The sequence below is a fragment of the Leptopilina boulardi genome, unplaced genomic scaffold (genome assembly GCF_019393585.1).
Source record: "Leptopilina boulardi isolate dan_hultmark-lab unplaced genomic scaffold, ZJU_Lbou_2.1 LbouV2_126, whole genome shotgun sequence".
Taxonomy (NCBI): Eukaryota; Metazoa; Arthropoda; class Insecta; order Hymenoptera; family Figitidae; genus Leptopilina; species Leptopilina boulardi.
In genome coordinates, this window is record NW_026137670.1 from 232,149 (window position 1) to 254,004 (window position 21,856).

Genomic DNA, 21,856 nt, shown 5'->3' on the forward strand with positions numbered 1-21,856 from the left:
GTTTGGTCCATTGAAAGAAGAGTGAAATTAGTGATTATTTGAAAATAGTGGTATAGTAAGAAGTAGATGAAGATGTTAATCAGAAAGGGTCATTGGATTCACTTAAAAGAAAGCTAAGGTCAATTGTAAACAAAATTATTTTTTTCAAGGCGATTAGATGGGTTGACAGATTTACGTAGTGACGCGCGTGGGTATATATCGCGTTGTAGTTGTCGTCGTGTACCAGATGAGAGTCGTTACGAGGCAGGAAGTGTTAATGATACCCCAGCTCATTCGCTGGACGCTCTCCTGTAATTATCCAGTGACGAAGTAGGGTTAAGGTGAAGGGAGGAGGGAGGAGAGCGAAACAAGAGGATGCTCGAGAAGAGAGGATGTTACTCGATTCTCTGATGACATGGCCATTCCCTATGTCCTCTGGAATTAATACTTATTAAAGCCAAAGACGTGTGCGCTAATCACACTCTCTGAAATTCTCCATAAATTAGAATTTACAAAAAAATATTCTTTGCCTTCATTTTTTTTTTTATTTTCTAATCAAATTAATTAATTGCAATGTCTCTTATAATTACAATGTAATTGTAGTACAGGTAATAGTTTACTGTTAATATTTTAGTACTACAATTCGTAATTTAGAAATGAAAGGCAACTTCCTGATCTAATTCTTGAAAATTAATAGGCCCCTAATTCACTTTCCCATAATTATGTTCTGTGACGAAACTTCCTTAAATTATGTAATTAAATTGGAGATTCTTATGGGGGATTTGGTTTCTTAAATCAAATTTAATTGAAACTTTTTGATAGGGCTCGATCTGATCTTGTTAGGAGACTGTGAAATATATAATAAGGAAGAGTATAAACTAATGCGTGCGTGGCATTGCAGCTGGACAGCTATATAGTAACCCGTGTGACACCCTTGAAACAATCGGGACAACGATTGAAGTGGGGGTTATTACTCTTAATGAGCACTCGTTATTTCTTTGAGTGGCTTTGATTTGTCCCTCCTAGTAAGAGTACGGTTTCATCTCACGAAATGATTCCATGCATGACATGATCATTGTATTTATGAATGTATATGTGTGTATTGTCGGTTTACACGCACGGAATCTTCTTGAGAAAAGAAGAAGAAGAAGAAGCAGCTCATTTGCGTATGGATTGAGATGGTAGTACTTTTCTCTCTATAACCACCTCAACCAGTGTTTTTGTTTAAACTTGTGACCACGCATATAAGATCCTGATTGCGACAGCATTCTAATCCAGAGGTTCTCATCAATCTTTCTCCCTTTCTTTATTTATGTATATACACATACACAATTCATTAACATATATGAGATCCTTTACAAATTGTATTTAAAGAAAAATGTTATATATATATACTTTTTGTCAAAGAAACTCGTAAACATTTTGAAGCAATAGTTTATAATTAAAACGTGACTTCTAACAATAGATAAATGACAGTTTCCGGTAGTATGATTTTCTATTCAATCATAAATTGACATCTGTTTTTCGAATGGGAAAATTCGTTTAGCATTTTTTAGTCAATTATTTATATTGTAAATAATTTATTATTATACTTTTTGAAGCTGATAAAAGACAAAAAGGCTGTTTTTTTATTATGATTCTAAGGATTAACTTTGATATTCTAATTAGCTTTTTTTTTTGAGTAAGATGCGATATTGGGAAAATTTGTTCTTTGTTAATTTACGACCAACTTTTCGTATGTTAGACCCAAATATCCTGGGCTTTTCTTATAGACGTTGTTATGTAGTCTTGACAGCAATAAACCCGATCTCCAAGGGCGTTAGATCTTAACTATATGTATATATACACACAAATCCTCGTTTATAAGCCTTAAAGGAATTTTAATGGAAACCGATAGAAAATTAGTAAATGGGCGGAAACCACCAAAAATCTCGAAATTCTACCTAATTGAGTAAAAAGAATATTCGTGTGTGGTAAAATACGTAGGTGTTTTGATGGTAGTATTATCATTAAAACAGCTATTAAAAAGGCCATAATTTAAACATTTTTATCGAACGTGAGAGAACAGTTTCAAGTCTTCTATTTTTTTTTCAATGATCGTGACAAAGATTAAGGTTATAGATTTAACTGAAAAATATACCAAACTTGGGTTTTACGATTTAGATATATTAAAAACAGTATAGTTCTAATTTGTTTTTTAATAGTTTAATTTCATTTATTTAATATATTGTATTTAAATTTTTTTAGTACACTTTTTTCTTCATAATTTTTGGTAATGAATTTAATATTTACGTAAAAATTTTTTCTACATTTGAAAAAATAAATAAATAAAAATGAATGAATTAAAAAATTTAATAAAAACCGTGTGTGACTTTATATAATAATAATTATAAATTGAAATGATAGTAGAATATTTGTTGAAATCGTGGAAGCATAAATCAAACAGCCATATGAATGAGAAACAATTATTATATAGTGATATCATTGCTTGATGCATATTTTATAGGTTACAGTTATATCGACCTATCAATATTGCCGATCGAACTTGCTGACATGAGAATGAGTTGTATAGTCAATAATATGTAAATATTGTGTCTTATCACCATCTGGAAAATAAGCGAGAATTAATTCAATAGTTGCATGAATAAAATACATTTGCACTTTCTCTGCTATATTTATTTTACAAAAAACAAATTTTATTTAATTTATAATTGGCAAACAATTTTTTTTAATAAAAATCATATTTTTATAAATTAAATCATTAGATGTAAATAAAGAAATTAATATAAAAATAATGTAGTATAGTATTACAAAATTTATAACATACAGGAGATTAATTATTGTTATTTATTTTTTTGATTTGATATAAAAAAAACTTGTAGTTTTGCATTTAATAGTGTGTAATAATAAATAATAAAAATTAGCATATTTGTGCTATAATGTATTATTATTTATGTAATTCATTAAAGAAGGAAGATAGTAATTATTTTAATTTTCAATTGGTTGTTTGATTTATGATTCTATTAGTGGCTAGAGGAGATATATATATATTTATTTATTGAATATTAATAAATAATGGATCTTTTGTGTATCTATTAGTCTCTGATGGAGTATGTGTATAAATGTTAGGTGGGTAGAAATATATTGCGATTTGGAAAATAACGAATCGACTCGATCGTCGACCGTGAATACGAAAGATCACACTCGTGTCAACGCCTCGGCAGAGCCTCGATTGCGATACATAACTATTCTGCAAAAGTATGCAATGGTTGCATTCCACATGTGCGCTAGCACGTTCTCACGTAAGACCTACACAAATGTAGGGAAAACACGTTGCAAGCGTAGGCGTGCATTCCTGCTCTCGCATTATCTACTCTCTCCTCTTGTTCACTCACTCTTTCTCTCTCTCTCTCTTTCTTTCTCTCTCTCTCTTTTTAGTTTCTCTCATTCATTCTCCATCTCATTTTTTTTTTTTTTTTTTTTTGCTCATCCTGCATTTAAAACCCAGCATCTTTTTCCATCTCACTTGGCCGTTATCGCGGATACTCTGGCCCGGAACGACTGTTTCACACCTCCGCTCACGCGAGAATTAGGAAATAAATTAGTACCGGGCTAATTTCGTTATCTCCTCGATGCGACGTCCAGCCGCGTAGGATCAGGACTAAAGGGGCCAATGAACCAGCCGAAATTAAAATTCCCGATATGTCCAATATATATTAAAGAAATTAATTAAAATTTATTATACAAGAATTGCAACTTGCATTTTTTTTTTGGCAAGTGTTAAAATAATTAGAGAAATTCCATTTAAAAAATGAATGTGTGTTTTATTTTTTGAAAATAAAAGCGATTTAAAACCACGTGCGCCTAGGAGTGTGACGCTTATGAGTGTGCAGAGTAACGTCGAAGGAATCCTGTTTTCAGATCCTCGAAATGCTTGTTGGTGAGATTTTATGAGTTGATTTGAATGAGTCTATTTTGCACGACACTCTTTCTTTATTTTTTTTTTTTTTCCTCTTTTAAGGTATTGAATATTATATTACCGGTTATCGGACAGTTTAATCGGAGGAGGGAGACAAAAAAAAATGTTCCTATATGTTTACGAGGTGGATGCACTTTTAAAAGTAGTTTTATTCCTGCGGTAAACATAATGTCACTTTTTAATTATATATCTGAGCTGTATATTTTTAATTTTAATCGGTAACATCGTCTTGTCCTTCGTGGACGATCATTTCGATAACAGTAACATTATTTATAAAAAAAAATACGTATTTACAAAATTAGTATTAATTAATTATTGAATAATTGTAATAAAAATTGTATTTTTTAATTTATATTTAGAGGATTTCCTAAGGGAAAAAAGTTGTTAGGAACGGTTACTAAGGAAAAAATGGTCATGGTAACGGTTGCTATCGTAACTGTTACCATGGCAACGGACGGACGCCAAAGCGAAACTGTAAGACTTTCGGGTCCTCGAAACCCTAAAAAGTTAAAATTTTGTCCTCCACCTTGAATGCGATACAATTTTATAGATTAGATAAATAATGCGGAAATCGTAACTCCTTGAAATGGCCCCCCCCCCAAAAAAAAAGATCATATCTTTTCTCGTGTGACATATGAATTCGTGTGAGGATATCGAACAAGATAATAGCGGAGGATTTCGATAAATTTTACTAATTAATTATTGACGTGTCGTGGAAGCTATTTTTGTAAGGTGCCGCGGGCACACGCGAAATGTAATATATATTTATAAAACCTGTGCGTTATTTACGACAGGCTCCGCGATAGAGATGCTTTCCAAACCAGTAAACACAGGCGGACAACGTGTATGGTTTCTGATTTTTTGCAGTTTGCTATTCTCTCTTCACAGTTCACATTAGCCACAGACATTACCGACTGAGCCCATTAAGTGACCCGATGATCGTTTGCATCGAAACGTTTGCTCGGTGTCGAGTATCGAATTTGGACGATTCTAATTTGTTTCGCTTCTCGGAGCGAAATGGAGACGAAATAAAAGAAAGAAGAAAAAGAGATTGAAAACAACTATTATCGCCCCCCCCCCCTCTTGCTTTGATTATATTATTCGCGCAGACAGAAATCTTTTTTTTTGGTAAATTGAATATTTTCATTGGCAAAATTGTTATTTTTTTCTATATGAAGTGCGGAGGATAAGTTAATTTTTGTTAAAATGTCAGAGCATTAGGATATGAGGATTAAAATAATTTTGATATGTCGCAAGACTAATCGTTAACAAGCATATCCTGGGTATTAATATTACGAGAATCCGCAAAGCAAATTTATAGAAAACTCTTAACTGGTCAGGAGGATATAATATATTGGTCGTTATCTTAGGCATTAAAGATTCAAGATATCGAGCATTGGGCCCCTCAAGGCATGACATTGTATATCCGTTCACACCTATACTTATATATATTTTTATTGTGAATCTATATATTTGTGTGTGTGTGTGTTTCGATAAAAATGTGTGTATTTTATGACCAATCGAAACATATCACTACCAGGTTCGTCACAAATATATAGTGCCTCACTGTACCAGGTGAGAGCACACGAAAATATATATTTTTTTTTGTATAATCACATCGTACAAAAATATATCTTTTTGATTCTATATTTTGGGAATTGATTTTTCATTAGAAAAAAATTTAGTGATTAAAAGTAGTAAATGCCATCAGTAATGATGATTTGGTATATTTGTAATTGATAAAATTGTATAAAAGTGACATTAGTATGATCGAGATTCTCAAAAGAAGCCTGCTAAGGTAAGAAGGGAAGATTAGGGTCTTCGACCGATGGCCCCCAAGTCGATTGGAGCGCTTGCTAAAGAGGTACCAGGGTCATTAGCGAACGGAATATTTATCCTTGTCTCTCACTGTGTTCGTCGTTTGCTCGCACTTGATTCGCCGTCGGTATCATCGGGTGCCAGGCAGGAAGGCCCGTATTATCGAAGCAATTGTCTCACCACCCCGCCACCAATAAGCAGTTCAGTTGACTATAAAATCATTATCACCGAGCGTCTCACCCCTTCCCAATCGGTCAGTTAGTGTGCTCGATTATTCCATTAATACAACGTTGTTCGTCCATCCGATCTCTAATTATATTTAAATGCCAAAGCGACGTTTATTACGATCAAGAGTGGCACCATCAACGAAGGGACCACAATGTCAAGAAATCTGATCATTTATTTCTTAATCAATTAAAAAGAGAAATCAAAAATTTATTATTAGAAAAATATTTGGATTTGAAAAATATTTCAACTTTTTTTGTTTGTGGGAATTAATTTGAGACGCACCCCCACCAGAGAAAAAAAAGAGTTTTCAATTCGACAAGAACAGTGTCTCTTGTTACATAGGCATACAGGGTAAAAGAGATTTTCGAAGGCGGATTTAAAAAAAACAGGGAGTAAGGAGAAAGGATATATATATATATATATAAAAAAAGAAAAATCCTCTCACCCTTCGAACTCGCTGGTGGATTAGGTCTCGTTAAGATATCGTGGAGTCGTTAAAAATAATTGTCATCCGGATGATTAAGGGGTAAAACTCTGGCGAAGAAAAGAAATACTACCTTAAGAAAATGAGAGTCGAGTTTCTTGAAGACATCAAGGGCAAGTTGAAATATTTTAAAATATTCGATTCTTAAACATTTGTGAAATTAGAAGATAAATGAATAAAGTGGGTATTTGAAATGTACAAAATTTGTTGCAAAATGACAGCGAAAGATAAACAACGATGACAGGGATTTATATGTATAAAATTACTGAAAGAAAAAAATAATTCTGATATAAAAATATCAGTAGTAAGGGACAGTTTTCGTCAGACTGAATTTTTCCTTATAATTTCAATGTTTTAGTCAAATTTAATGACAGTAGTAAAAGAAATTTATAGTCAGACATGTTTTTTTTTCGGAATTATTAATTCAGTGTTAGTGGTAAACAATTGGTTTAGTCAGAGAAAAATTTCATTAATTCGTGTACCTAAATTTGTTGTCAGTAGAAAAAGGCCGCTTTAGTCAGACAGAATTTTTTTAAATTACTGTCATTTTAATATCGTTTATTTTAGTCAAATGAAAATTTTATGAAATGTGATTTTGCAATTAGTGGTAAAAGACTGTTTTAGTCAGACACTTTTTCATAAATTTGTGTACGTCAATTTACTATTAATACTCTCTAAATCTGAATTAGTTAAAATGTTTACTAATTTGAATTAGTGACTCACTTTTTGCATCTGAATTAGTTAAATTTTACTAATTGTTAGTAAAAGTTACTAATAATTAGTAAAATTTTACTAATTCAGATGCAAAAAGTGAGTCACTAATTCAAATTAGTAAACATTTTAACTAATTCAGATTTAGAGAGTAGTAACAGCCAGTTTAATACCGATTAAATTTTTCTATAATCATTTCAGTGTTAGTAGTAAAGGTTTGTTTTAGTCCGGCAAAATTTGTCATAAATTCACATACATTTTGGTATCAGTAGTAAAAGACAATTTCAGTCAGACAACTAAAGTATAACCATTTTAGTGTCAGTAGTAAACGACAATTTTAGTGAGACAAAAAAAAATTTCAATTTTTATACACTTTGGTATTGAAAGACAGAAATAGTCAGACAGAATTTTTTTTAATCAGTATCAGAGGTAAATGGCCATTTTTATGTTAGTAGTATAGCTTAGTTTTTAGTCAGACAAAAATGTTTCGAATTTATGTAATTTTGGCAAGTAGTAAAAGTAGTAAAAGACTGTTAAAATCAGATATAATGGAAAAGAAATTCACTGAAATTACCCAAATAGAAATGTGCCACTGGCATAGTACTGACCCAACACTGCCAGTCAGTATAACGGTACTGACTGCCGTACTGGGCCAGTAGTGGACCAACCCTGGCTGGTAACGCTGTCCAGTACTGATTTTGTCCCGCTCACCAGTACTAACGTAGTACTAGAATAATACTGGCATAATACTGGCAAAGTACTCATCCGGACATAAAATCTCACTTTTTTACAAAATGCTAAAGCACGCTTTCCAATGCAAATTTCATCCTTATTAGCTTATTACTCCCATTTTTACCACGAACAGGTAATGTGAAGCCAATAATAGTTAATGTTATTTAGAATATATAAAATATTATTAACAATAAATAATTAAAATAATAATTATCATTTATATTAATTAAATTATTTTATTTTTAATAAATTATTTTACAAAAAATAATTTGTGTTGTAAATTTTTTTATTTTTTTAAATTCATAATATTTAATTTTTTTTACTTTGCACTTATACTTAATTTAATAATTATTTAATAATTGATATTACACATGAACAAATATTGTACTTATAACACTTAAAACTAAGAACGAAAAATCTCGCACGCATGGGGGATCGAACCCTAAACCCTTAGAACGCAAGTCAGATACGCATACCGCACAGCCGCGCTGGCTTGAAGTGCTGACTTGAAGTAGTTCACCTAATACAAAAGTTTTGATTTCAAAGTTTGTATTATCTATTGATCACGAAAATAAAATGAATTTATTCTTAAATTTTTTAAACTCATAAAATTTTTTCAATTTTTACAAAGATTTAATGAAATAAAACTGGATATCAATTTCAGTTAAATATTTTTAATAAATTATTTTTACCGTAAATAATATTAAAACAGACAAAAATGATTGATCAATTACATAATTAAAAATAAGTTAATAAAAGTCGACTGTAAAATATGAATGGTGAAAAATTTTTTAAATTTAATATTTAATTATTATTAATAATATTTAAAAATTACAGTGAAAAAATTACATTTGCTTTATTTTTAAAACTATTAGAAAAAAATTCTCAACTTATTGTTATTGTATGCATGATAAATAACTTAATGCACATATTTCAATGAGTACTAAAATAACTAAAAAAACATAAATATATTTTACATAGGTATATAATAATACATTACAATTACATCCAAAATTTTGAGGGAAAGTATTCGAAAGAAATTAATATACATTTTTTTAAATAAAAAATCATCGTTTTCTACCTATTGGAATAATTTAAAGACTTTTTCATTTAATGTTTTTTATCACCGACATAGTAATGATTCGGTGTGAATGACAGTGTACTGCCAGTACTGGTTTTAATATTTTTTTACCTCCGACATAGTACTGATTCGGTGTATTAGTCAGTACACTGCCAGTACTGAAAGTCAATACCGACAGCCAGTATTGGATCAGTACCATGCCGGTGTTTAATTACGGCGAGCTACGGATATTTCTACTTGGGTACAAATGATGGTTTTGTAAAGAAAATTTTAAAATTTGTTCCTAAAAGAGGCTTTTGATTTCTCGAAAACTCTTCTTACATATGTCGGGAATATTTTGAAAGGAAAAAAAAGGGACATTTTAAATCTAAAGTACAGTTTCCTCAAGAGAATTTTCCTCCGTTTTTTTATATACGCTACTATGAGCGATTCCTTGCTGAAATTTAACAGAGAATTTATATACATATATATCGTCTTCTCTCTCTCTCTGTCTTGTTTCCTCAATCTGCTTACGTTCTTTTTTTTGGGTAGCTCTTTATCCATGGTCTGCGTATTTTGTTGGCACATCGTTAGGCACTGTAGAGGGTGCCTGATTCGTTGGTAACAGTGGGGGAGCTGAAGTAGAGATCCACAAAATTGTGAGGGAGGGAGGGACCGCGAGCTTGTTACGCAGATCAGACACAACGGGAATCGAATCTTTTTCCTTGGAAACCGACCTCTGATTTCAAACGTCTATTTGGATACATTCATCGTGAAAAAGCCAACCTTCAACCTTATGTACGTGAACGTATATATGTTAAACATTTCCTCATCTTTTTATATGTCGTAGAAACAGTCAGCGCTCTGCGAAATCATTTCTCACAACGGTTCGTTAAACCTGTGCACATTTTTTTTTCCTCGACTTTGGAAACATCTATTTCGCACGTGAAAATCTTTGAAAATAGTTTAAAATAAATTTTCTTTTATACATTTTCTGAAGTAGAAATTTTTTTTCTTGTAATTTTATTTTAAAATTAATTTCTTATTTTTATATGTATAAAAGTAAAAGAAAGCAGGATGATATAATAGTAATAAGGCAGTGTGGATATTAAAATATTTCTTCACTTTGTTGAAAAGGGGAGGAAAAGAAGCAGAGGAAGAAGAAGTGCTCCTGGTATTGTTTGCATGCGGCTGCAAGGATCCTCCTAATTAGAAAATTCTTAGCGTCTCAACCACTTCGCGTGCGGCTTCGGTCTTCTTCTCTTTTTCTCTCTTATGGACCAAATAGCCGAACCTTTTTATTATCCCAAGGCGTATAACAAGGGCTAAGGGTGGTTTGGTAATTATTATTCAAATATTTTTTTTTTCCAGCGCGAGTTCGCCGCATTAATATTTACAATGCTCTCTTTCTCTTTCTTTCTCTTAGTTTTGTTTCTCCCTTATTCTTATCTCAAAGGGCCGTTCGAGTATGAAAAGACTTTTACAAAGAAAAGTTTCTTGTGTCCTACATTCCACCGCTTATTCCAAAAGATTATCTCTTCATTAGCATCGCTTTTAACTTATATTTCTTTCATGTTTTATTCCTTCATCAATCATTATTTTTATTGTATATATTAACGATCTTATATTTTTATAAGGTGATGCCGATTCTTATAAATTGTGATTTAATTACTTAAAAATTTAAAAAAAAAAATTGATGGTGTCAAATGTAAATGAGAGGAGAATTTGTTGAGGATAAGAAGAATGTAGTTGTCGAGGGATCAAAAGTATAGTCTGGGCATATCAGGGTCTTCCTAAGGATGGCCTTTAAAGTCTCACATACATAGTTTTCTTTTTCTATGTTTCCATCTCAACAAATGAATATATGTGTGTGTGTGTGTTGCTATTGGTTGTAAAGTCGTGTACCATCGGCACGTGATGAGAGTAATTAGCGTTGGGGAGAGAGAGAAAGAGAGTGACTTGAAACTAGGGCGTTAGTGTTGCGAGAGGGATTAAGAAACCTTATTGCGATCGAGACTCGTATGTAATTGAGATTCGTCGTTAGGCTGCAACCTTGTCGTGTATATAGATTAAGTCCCTGGTACATCCAGTAATGACTGCTTATGGTATAATCGGACGTTCATTCTCTTTATATGCTCAAATTACATAACCAGTTTTCTTGCACTCATCGTTACAAACAGTGAGAGAGTAATTAAGAGAAGTTATTTTTATACCATTATAAACTCGTTGAAATTGTGGAAATTGTTTTTTTTCATCAAAATTATGTTTATTTTCTTTTTCTTCGTTTTTTAACAGCAAAATTAGAAGATTTTCGTATAATAATCAACGAATTAGCGTTTCGACTATGGATTAGATTTATGATAAGGGACAAAGTGCGTTGGAACACGCGATCCTGTTTTCGATCAATCTTAGTATATTCATTTTTCAACTGTTATACTCATCCTGAGGAGATTAATAACCAAACAGTTTATTTGAAAACGCGATCGGTTCGATGATAAGCCCCTGTAACACGGAAGCTTATTTGTGCTAATTTCACTTGAAACTTCATATAATCTGTCAGAGGAGATATGATTATTTTGTAGCTAAAAATTATAAATGAAAAAATAGTTTTTAAGAATAAAATTAATTTTGTTTGCAATGCTCAGGAAAAAAAAGGCCCAATTTGTTCAGGTGCGTTAAGAAGGAACGAAAAAAAGTTAAACTGCGATTTTCTCGTGAGATAATAATACAACTAAAACCCACAGAGTCAAGAAGCTTGACTATCGCATCGCTCTTCACTCCCTTCGTGGTCACAAAAGGGAAATGTTACAAAATGATCCCGTATTATATAGAACTTGTACTAATTAAACGCTCTTTAACTCCAACCGGAAATGTTCCTTTTGCTCTCAATTTCTTCTCTTTCTCTTTATTGCTTCATAAAAATGATGTCAATTCGATCGATAGAATTGTTGCCCCTATATCCGGTCATACTTTACATTAATATATCATAAATTGATTCAACGAATTTAATTTTTGATGAAATTAAAAAAAAATTATTTTTATTAAATATATCAATGATACAAGAAGGAAATATGTCATTGCAAAGGGTAAATGAAGAAGAAAAGGAAATAATGAATCTCTGATAAAGGGGTAGGAAGAATAAGTGAAGTGACAGTCGCGCCCTGTTAACTGGATTATTCACCCCTCCTGACTTCGATTGAAGGCGGATTTTATCACGGCTTTAAGAACACCTCGACTTTAAGCCTTTAAGCACCTGACCATAAAGTCTCTCGTAATTGTCTCTCGGCAAATCTCGGCATTCCCCCGATCTTTCTCTCCCTCTCACTCTTTACCAGGCAGACATGCAAATAACTCGGAGTTAGTTAGCTAATGGGGTTCGTAGGGTCTCGGTTGATGCGGGCCAACGAGTTCATTCATTAAGGGTTGATGGCTTAATTGCCAGCTCACAGCATCACGACTATATACCCCCCACGACCCATTTCCAACCCCGTGGAAACATTTTCCCTACCCCTTCTGCCACAAATTCTCTTTACAGGCCCAGCAACAGGTTGTATATAAACCTGATTCTGATGCTTATTCTAGCAAGTTTGCGAGTCTCACTTGGATTTTTTTTTCTTAACGCCCCCCGACAGAGATCGTATTAATTAATTATGCCTCTCGTTTTGCCAAGGCTTCTCTTTTTTTTCTTCATCCTGGAATTAAGAATCAAGTGTCGTCTCGTTAACATCATTTTGTCGTGTTAGAATTTTTTTTCTCGAAAAAATAATTATTTCTCTCCTGAGAGAGAGATTGAAAATTATAAAAACAAATTAAATAATAAAAAAATTAGAAATTAAAAATTCAACTTAATATATAATTTTCTATATTATTAAAAAAAAGCAAAATTTGAATTGAGATTAAAAATTGCGATTATTCAATTTTTTTTTTTAAATATCAAATTGGCGAATAATTTGATAGATTATCTTATATTCTCGTAAGAAAATACATATAGGCAAATGAACTATGCGCATGGCCTTGTCCATACGACGAATTTTAAGGTAGACATTAGCATTTATTCTTTGGCGTTTTGAGATTCAAGAGTGTCTCAACCAGATGAGAATACATGATCTTTTTTTTCGAGTGCCACGTGTATTCAAATTGTTATCGATCTTTTTCTTTTACACTCAGAAAAAAGATATGTTTGAACCAAATGTGTCATTTTTTTATATTTACCCAATTATTTGGTTAGTTCAAACAAAATTTTGTTTAATACAAATAAATATTTATTTGATCTAAATAACTGTTTGGTTTATTTTAATAAATTTTTTTGAACAAAGAAAAAATTTGATTGAGCTAAATAAACGTTTGGTTTAGGCAACCAAATGTTTGGTTAACTGTATAACAAATGCATTTATTTTGTTGATTTAACCAAAATTTGGTTGCTTCAAACGAATTTTCTTCTGAGTGTATTCTCAAAATAAATGTCCGTTCTACTTTTAATAAATTTCTATAAAAGAAAAAATTTTTCTTAATTAAATACTATTTCTTTTTAGTGTATTAAAAATATCGCAGCTTAGGGAGATTAAAAAAAAATTGAAAAGAAAATAAAAGGGTTTAAAATAATACAGAAAAGACAATAAAAAAAATAACAAAATTAAATAAACGAGAATAGGGTAGAAATAAAATTGAAAGACAGTTTTATGAGCGGGAAACGCTAAGATATGGGAGGGAAATTAAACTGTCGTTATGATAAGTCAGTTGGCAGAAGGAGTCACTGTTATATCTTTTTATTGTATATATATATATATGTATATATATAAGACGTCTGTCTTTCTTCTTTAGATTTTGCTTTTGTCTGATTCTATTGTGTCTACGTTGTCTCTTCTCCATTGCCAACTCATTTTTGTCATTTAACATGGATTAACGATCACTCGAATTTTTCGTTATTTGTATGCATGTCGAGCTCACCCGTCAACGTGGGTCGACGGTGAATTATCGCGAGTGTCTGACATACGACCCGCTCGTACCAAGAGTTTAATTTAAGGTCGTGTTCATTTAATTTCTTGGTAGAAAGAGATTATATATATATATATATATATTTGCAAAAAAAGGTTAATGGAAAAATAGGTTCTTTTTATTCTAATCCCATATAAAAGGTCTTTCAAGGCACGTGCTTCGCGATTTAACGGCAATATTATATGTATATTCTGTAGTTTAATTATTTTTTAATTTCCTCTTTTGTATACAAAGCTCATTTTTATGTTATAAAAATATTCAAAACAGAATTTTCAACATTTTAATATTAATAAATTACGAAAATAATCATATTATAATAATAATAATTAATGATGATTCAAATTGGCTACTAATTAAATTTAACATTCACTGATTAAAAATTGAATTAATGATAAAAGAATTTTGCGAATTAGAAATAAGAAAAACGTTTTAGTATGTACGAGGTAAATATGTTAATTTTTTTTTTTTGTCTAGTGTGATTTTGTAGCGTGTGTGTGTTTATTATTCCAAGAGTGAATTAGAATAAACAAAGGATTCGTCGTTTGATCGATGTTGGTTATGGGTGGTGGGTTTGAATTTCGATTTCTTGACGATGGCTTGATGTTAATTGCTAATACTATGAAGGAGAAACGAAAGAACGTCCTGCCACGCAAGGGCAAAAGGAGCGGCCATAGGATAGAGTCGTAAACGTGAGTTATGTCAGCAGTTAGATAGTTGAATCTCAGTATTCTGTGGCGCGCTTTTGCTCCGTTAATATCTTCATTACTAAATCATCCCCATTCTCTTCTTTGCCCATTCTTCTCTTCCTCCACCCCGTACCTGCTATCCTTAGCTCTCTTTTCTCACTATCTCATATATATTCTCTTTCTCTCTCTCTCTTTTTTTTATTCCTCTTGATACAGCTTTTATATTATACACAATTTCTATCTCTCTCGCGCCCACCATCTCTCTTTTAAATGTCTCTCTCTCCCTCTCTCCCCCCCCTCTCTCTCTCTCTCTCTCTCTCTCCCCCCCCCTCTCTCTCTCTCTCTCTCTCTCTCTCTCTCTCTCTCTCTCTCTCTCTCTCTCTCTCTCTCTCTCTCTCTCTCTCTCTCTCTCTCTCTCTCTCTTTCAAAAACACAAACTTTTGTCAGGATATATGCGAGTTTGCCACTTTGGATTTTTCAACCATTGCATTCACTGTGCCGTACAGTAATAAAAGTTTTAACGGCCTGCATTGCGACGCGCAATGACGTAATAAGTCGCGAGAGGGTCGTGAATGGGAATTAAAACGATATGCCCCGTAAATGTTCTCAAAAAGACATGCACAAAGACAGAAACTATGGGAATAAATAAAAGGTCGTTTACATTACCCCGCGAAATGATCGCTCTGCTTCTGCATTCAATGAATCGCTTATTTTAGGCATTCTTTATTTCGAGCCTTATATATAAATTTATGCGTACGTCTCTAGAATTAATGACAATTGAGTTCAATATTCTTATATTTACGTGGCTTTTGTGAACTTTTTCCTTTTTTTTATATATATATATATATACCTAAACGAGAAAAAAAGTGTTGGTTTTTTAATTATAATTTAATATTCAATTGGTTTTACAATAAAATTTTATATAACTATAAAGAAATTTTTTTTAAAATGACAAGTTTAAAGGATAACCAGTAAACATTGAGGGTGATTTTTGCGCTGGTCAGAAAGAGAACACAAGATAATTGAGAAGGAGAGACAATGGAAAAAGGGATGGAATAGAGGGTACATTAGCAGAGTTATACCCCCAAAGGGGCACGGTATATCTTAGTTATTTTTTATTACTATCCGTATATATATATATATATATATATATATATATATATATATATATATATATGAAACATGAAAAAGTTTATGGATGAAGTTACTTTCTTTTTTCATTCTTTTCATCGTTAGTTACATTTTCAACTGAAACACTTTTGTAATTATTTCTAACGCAAAATAACTTTTTTTTTTATTCTTTTTTGTTGAATTTTAAATAGTAAAAATAATTTGATTTTAAATTGATTTATTTTTAATTTACAATTTACAAATATTTCAATTAATTTTCAGGATTTTTTTTTATATAGATTGCAATTTTTATTAAATAATTTTTAATAAGCAAAAAGGATTTTTTAAAATAATTTTTCAAAAAGTGACAAATAACCATAAATTTTTATTTAAATTAAATGAAACGAAGGGTAAAAAAAAGGAATTATATTACGTACAATGAAATGATCTTTTTTAAAATTGGGTGGTGGTTGACAAAACGAGGTCCATATGTCGGTTTCAAATCGCGTTTTTCACGCGAGAGACGCGTGGACCCAGCATACACTGCGTATATACTGTATACATATATCGAGATAGTTGCGCTTAGGGACATTGAGGGTAGGTTTTATATTTATGGCATGGTATTAATGCCCTGCCCTTTTTTTCGTTAATAACTGAGCTCGATACGCACACGGGGTGAGAAGCACCAACACCCCAGGTACAGAGTGTGAGGGGTGGGTGAGTTTTTTTTTTTTTATTTTTTCGTAGGGTGAAAAAAAAACGAGGGGCTTCTCGCACCGTCTGCTTGCCGCAACGCTACTTTTTTAATGACAGGATCTTTTTCTTCTCGCATTTTTTTTTTTTTTTTTTCACTGTTACTTTACACCGCGTCAAAGGCAAGTTTATTGAGCTTTGATTTTATATTTGTATTTTAATGACGGAATTTTATTGATTTGATTTATTTTTTTTATTTAATATAATTTTATTTAAATTAATTTTAATAAAAATTAAATTAAATTAAATTTATCTAGAGATTTAATTGATTTTGAATATATAAATTAAATATTGTAGTGTGGTTTAATAATATATGATTTAAAGTTTAAATGAAAGAAATAAAACAATAAAGTATAAAATAAAAGTTTTTACTGATTCGCGACAAAACTAAAAGAATTATTTATGTATATATTTGCAACTGTCGTGTGAAACTTTTCCTCGAACTATTGTGAGTAAAGAAATAGCTGATTTCTCCATGTCGATGATATAATATAAAGGTTCATGACTGCGTGTATAGTAATATTAAAATGACCATGAAAACTGTCTGATGATACCTGAGTTTTCGATTTCAGTCTGAAACTCCCCTCTTTTAATGATACTTTTGATCAAAAGACACAATCATTTTTTTTTTAATAGAATCTATACCAACTTTTGTCTCAATAAATTTGTTATGACGCAAAAAAAAATCCCTTTTTTTTTAGTTTCTTTAAAAATGATTCTTTTTTGCATTCTTCATATTATTATCATTATTATTAGATTAGTTTGAGATTCGTAAAATAAAATTTTTTCATAAATTAAATAATTGCAAAATTATCTTATCAAATATGAGATATATTATTTTGTCATGGAGTTTTTCTTTTGTATTATAATTCGCGAGTTAGATATAAAATTATCAACTGCAGATGGGTGGTATAGAAAGGAGGTGAAAATAATGCAAAATATACTGATGACATCGACAAGGTTCACTGATACCGGTGCAAATATGATTATATGTCTTTTTTTTCCCCATATGTGAGGGATGCACGTGCAATATTTCTCGACCAATGAAAAAAAGTTGAAACCTGTGCGAAACAGCCACACTTTTATCCATAGAGGGTCATGTATCGGAGAGTTACCAGGGTCAGGGTAGAATCCATAACCTTAGGCAATAAAGCGAATGACAATCATTAATTTTTTAATGCCCTCACGATTCGATTATATTTTTTTTTTCCAATATATATAGTACAATCTACTTTTTTTTCTCTGGATTTTATTCAATTGCTACTTTTATGTCTAATACGTTATTCATAGAAATCATAAAAATTTCAACCAACGACAAATCCACTCTAAACTTTCAAGTTTTTTGATAAAAAATTAAATCAGAAAAAAATTCGTTTAGAAATAGAAGTAATAAAAAATGTATGTATCTTATATATAATTAAGAAAAAAAAAATTATTTTCTATAGAATTGAAAAAAAAAATAAATTGAGGAATGTCAATCATAAAAAAAACGAAATTGGATTTGAAATTATGATACGCGTTTTCTTTTTTTAAGTTAACACGCAAGTTTGCACTTGCGGAGGCTGTCACCTCGTTCATTGGTTTCGAAATTTTTCACGCGATGCAGCGGGACACGTAATTTAAAAAAGAAGTAATTTCATACCCACTTCGCTCTAGTTCTCGGTATCGAATATTGATGGATAATTTTTCGTATTTCATACGACGTCTCATTACGTTGGCACACACGCTTCGTTGAAGTCAATTTATTTAGCGGAACATTTTTTCCGATTATGGAATCACGTTGACGTTTTTGCATTTGTCAGTTCATTCGTCTTTGATCGCGACGAGCGCGCAATATTTTGACTTGTGAGAGACGATGAAAATTATATTCATCGATTCTCGCGACGATTCAACGTCTGATAACAATCGTGTAACAAATACATTCACCTCTATATAGTTGAAAAAAAAAAATACGCAAATGCTTTACACAAAGTACATTTGTGTTATTCTCCAGATTCTCGACACAATGCTTGCCCCCGTATTTGCATAACAACGCGCAGACTTGTAACTCTTCGTATGGTGTCAAAGGTCGAAATCTTTCGGCCTCCTCGTCGCTGATACCTCCGAGAGAGTCTTTTCTTCCACGAAAATTGCCTTGAGGCATTTTCATGACGTTCTGTCTTAGATTTCATTGTTCGTGATATTTTTCTACTTTCAAGATAATCAGACTATTGTTGTTCTATTTTAGATAACAAATAAAGAGGAGTCTTGATTGGAATATAAAAAAAAAAGATTAAAGAAAATAAAACTGTTAGAGAAAGAAGAGAAAAGAAGAATTAAAAAAAAACCCCCTCTTTATGTTACCACATTTTTCTAAATTACAGATGTGTCCAATTTCAGAGGGTGATATCTTCTATTCTATCCGTTAATCAAATATTTGGTAAATTTGAACCCTTATCAAAATTTGAAATTCTTTTCTACATGACGTATTGACAATGTATGGCCCTTTTTTGTGTGTGTGTGTGTGTTTTGAAACAATGCGTAAAAACATTGGTCTATATAATAAAAAGAGAAAAGTAAAATAAACAAAAGAGACAAGAAAGGATTAAAAACCGCACGGTAAAGTAAGTGGCCTATTCTAAACAGAGTCCAACCCTACTGTTCATAGAACAAAAGTGACGATGATTTACATGAGGGGTTATATCCCAAGTGTTGAAGGCGAAAACCCCCCCTAACTCAAAGACCCCGTCTATTAGCTGCTTTCTCTTTTTTTTTCTCTCTCTCTCCGTTCTAGTACAAGAATTATACCGAACGAGTTACGCGAGAACGATGGGTGGCAACTAATTTGAGGTTTGCTTGATTTTGCACGCGACAAAAAGTAACAGATTAAAAAAAAAAACCTGATTTCAAGGGTCGAGACAAAAGTAATCAGGCTTTAGAATCATGGGGGTTGATACACACCACATAAAAACCGTTTAAAGTTTGAGGTTTTTTTTGCATTGTTTCACTTCATGGGGCTAAGAGGTGGGACAGGTTACGAGGAGAAAAAAAAGGTTACCAGAGACGATTCAATGAGTCGTGGGGTAGAATTCATAAAAACCGATTTGAAACAATGATTTTTAAAAAGGTATTTAAATTTTTTTTCTCCTCTCAGAGCTGCTTTTTTATGATCTTATTATTCAATCAAATCTTTCTTTAATCTTCTTTTTAGTTTAGATAAATATATACGTCCAATGAAACCATTAATTTAAAATATTTAGAAAATAAAAATTTATAGTGCGTTCACAAACCGGGAATTATTTACATAAATGATCTATTCCATTTAAAACCGTACAGCATCTCTTTTTGCAAAATTAAATAGGAAAAATGGTTTCAAGGGACGTGTGGAATTTTTTTTTTTTTTTTCAATAATGATTTCTCGTTGTTACTGACCTGTTGATGGCCAGGACGAGACTGAGGCTGAGAGAGAGCCTGGCCTGCATGGTCTACTTGCACCGCTGAAACTATTACAAGCAATGTTTTTTTATTTCGTCCAGATTTGGGAAATTGAATATTTACAAAAAAACAGACAACTACAGCAGTAACAAATTTTTTCTTCTTTTGCAAAAAAAAGAAGAACACATTGGCAAAGGAACTCTACGAATTTTCAGAGGCAGGACGAAAAGGTCGAAAGATGCAAATTATTATTTTTTTTTTTTTTCAATTAAAAACTATTTTTGTTTTATTGTATACTTTTGTGAGACCATCAGGCCAAACTCCCTCGCGGCTCTCCGTCCAATTTTAATTTGTAGAATTCGTTTACATTACACTACAAGCCATGAGATAACTACAAAGCACAATTATTAAAATATAACACATATATATATATATATATTTATGATTAAAAATATTCTTATTAAAAATAATTGTAGGGAAATTAGAAAAATTTTTTATGGGGGTCCACATGAATTATAATATTAAAAAAAAAAAAATTACGAAAGGTATTTGAATTTACGTGTGTGTGTTTGGAATATATGTATGGGAGACATTGAAAAGGGGATATAAGGTGGAGAAAAAAAGTGCACCAGATAATAATCAACCGATAGAATTTGGTTAAACAGTTCGACGCGGCGGCAACGGCGGTCGGCGAAGCTTAATAAAAATCCAAGTCGTTCGTTACGAAGTTTGCCCCTTGTGGTCCCCTTTAGCTCACACGTTTTGCAGCTAAAAGAGAAAGAAAGAAAGAGATAGAGAGAAGTCAGGTCTACCAACACGCGTCAACGGACTCGTGTGAGGGCCCCCCTTTTTTTACGCGTGGATCCAGTGAACACATTGACACCGTCTGTGTGCACATACGCTCGCTTACGAGTACGGTAGCGATACGTTTCTCCGACAAATAAATAAAATAAAACCGTAAGCGAGGGAATAAAATGTGATTTACAACGGTAGAAAGACAATGGCCGAGGTTCTGCACGATAATGTATGCGGATGGCGCGGACTGGTACTGGGATACTGACTCCTGATTGGTCGTACCCCGACGCCAGCGCTACAACGGAAAGCGATAAATAACTACGAGCAGATAAAACCTTTTCTTTCTGCCTTGGGTTTTTAGCTTGCTGGGCACTCCAAAGAGCTTAGCACGCTCAAAAGTCTTTTCTCTTTTCTTCGTCCCTGAGCACAGAAAACGATTTCGAATCGTATGAACCAAACCCGAAGGACGCGACGTTAAACCAATGTCCAAAAATATCCAACTCGAGTCAAACACAGAACAATCAGAATTTACTCTTATTGCCATTCTCTCGACACATGAGGAAAAAAAAAAGAATCATCTGATGTTACCGAAAGAAGCGTGTGGCACATATAACTCTCCATCTTGTGTTTCGATTCCAAGTGAGACGTTATAAGGCTTGACATTTATCAGATTTCTTTGGCATACCTTGAGATATTTGATACTTTTTGACATTTTTTTTTCTGCATCTATTTTGTTTGTAGAAATTGACTATGACCTACTTAGACAAATTCTATCAGTAGATGAAAAAATATAAAAAAAATAGCCTTTTTATATGAAATAAAATATCGACTGTGAGAAAGAACGCGTGCGCCACCTAGGAGCATTCGGTTAAAGCTTGACATGATGCGCGGTAATATTCAAAATTTTTTTTTTATTTTCTATAACAAATCAAGAAAAATAAGGGAAAATTTTCGAATATATATTACTTTTTGTAGGATTATACCAAACTCGTTTATTTGCAATAGCCCGAAGGATACAAAAGAAGCGGTTTTCAACGTCGATGTTTCTAAATAAAGTTTTTCCTTTCCTAACCGCCTTCGCATTATCACATATAACGTCAAGACCTCTCATT

General features: G+C 32.1%; 1 protein-coding gene and 1 long non-coding RNA gene across 5 annotated transcripts in view; one reads left to right on the forward strand and one right to left on the reverse strand.

The window, feature by feature from the left end:
• The window catches only part of LOC127291159 (uncharacterized), a 196,504-nt gene that overhangs the window by 43,253 nt on the left and 131,395 nt on the right, over positions 1-21,856 (forward strand). The gene's annotated exons all lie outside the window — the stretch shown is intronic.
• Positions 1-21,856, reverse strand: part of LOC127291152 (zinc finger homeobox protein 3) — a 127,630-nt gene that overhangs the window by 10,513 nt on the left and 95,261 nt on the right. For 2 of the 4 annotated variants that reach the window (XM_051320080.1, XM_051320081.1), the window contains exon 6: positions 19,947-20,017. The exons of the other annotated variants lie outside the window; for them this stretch is intronic. In XM_051320080.1, coding sequence (XP_051176037.1) covers positions 19,947-20,017 — 71 coding nt within the window. The remainder of the gene's footprint in view (positions 1-19,946; positions 20,018-21,856) is intronic. 4 annotated transcript variants of the gene reach the window in all.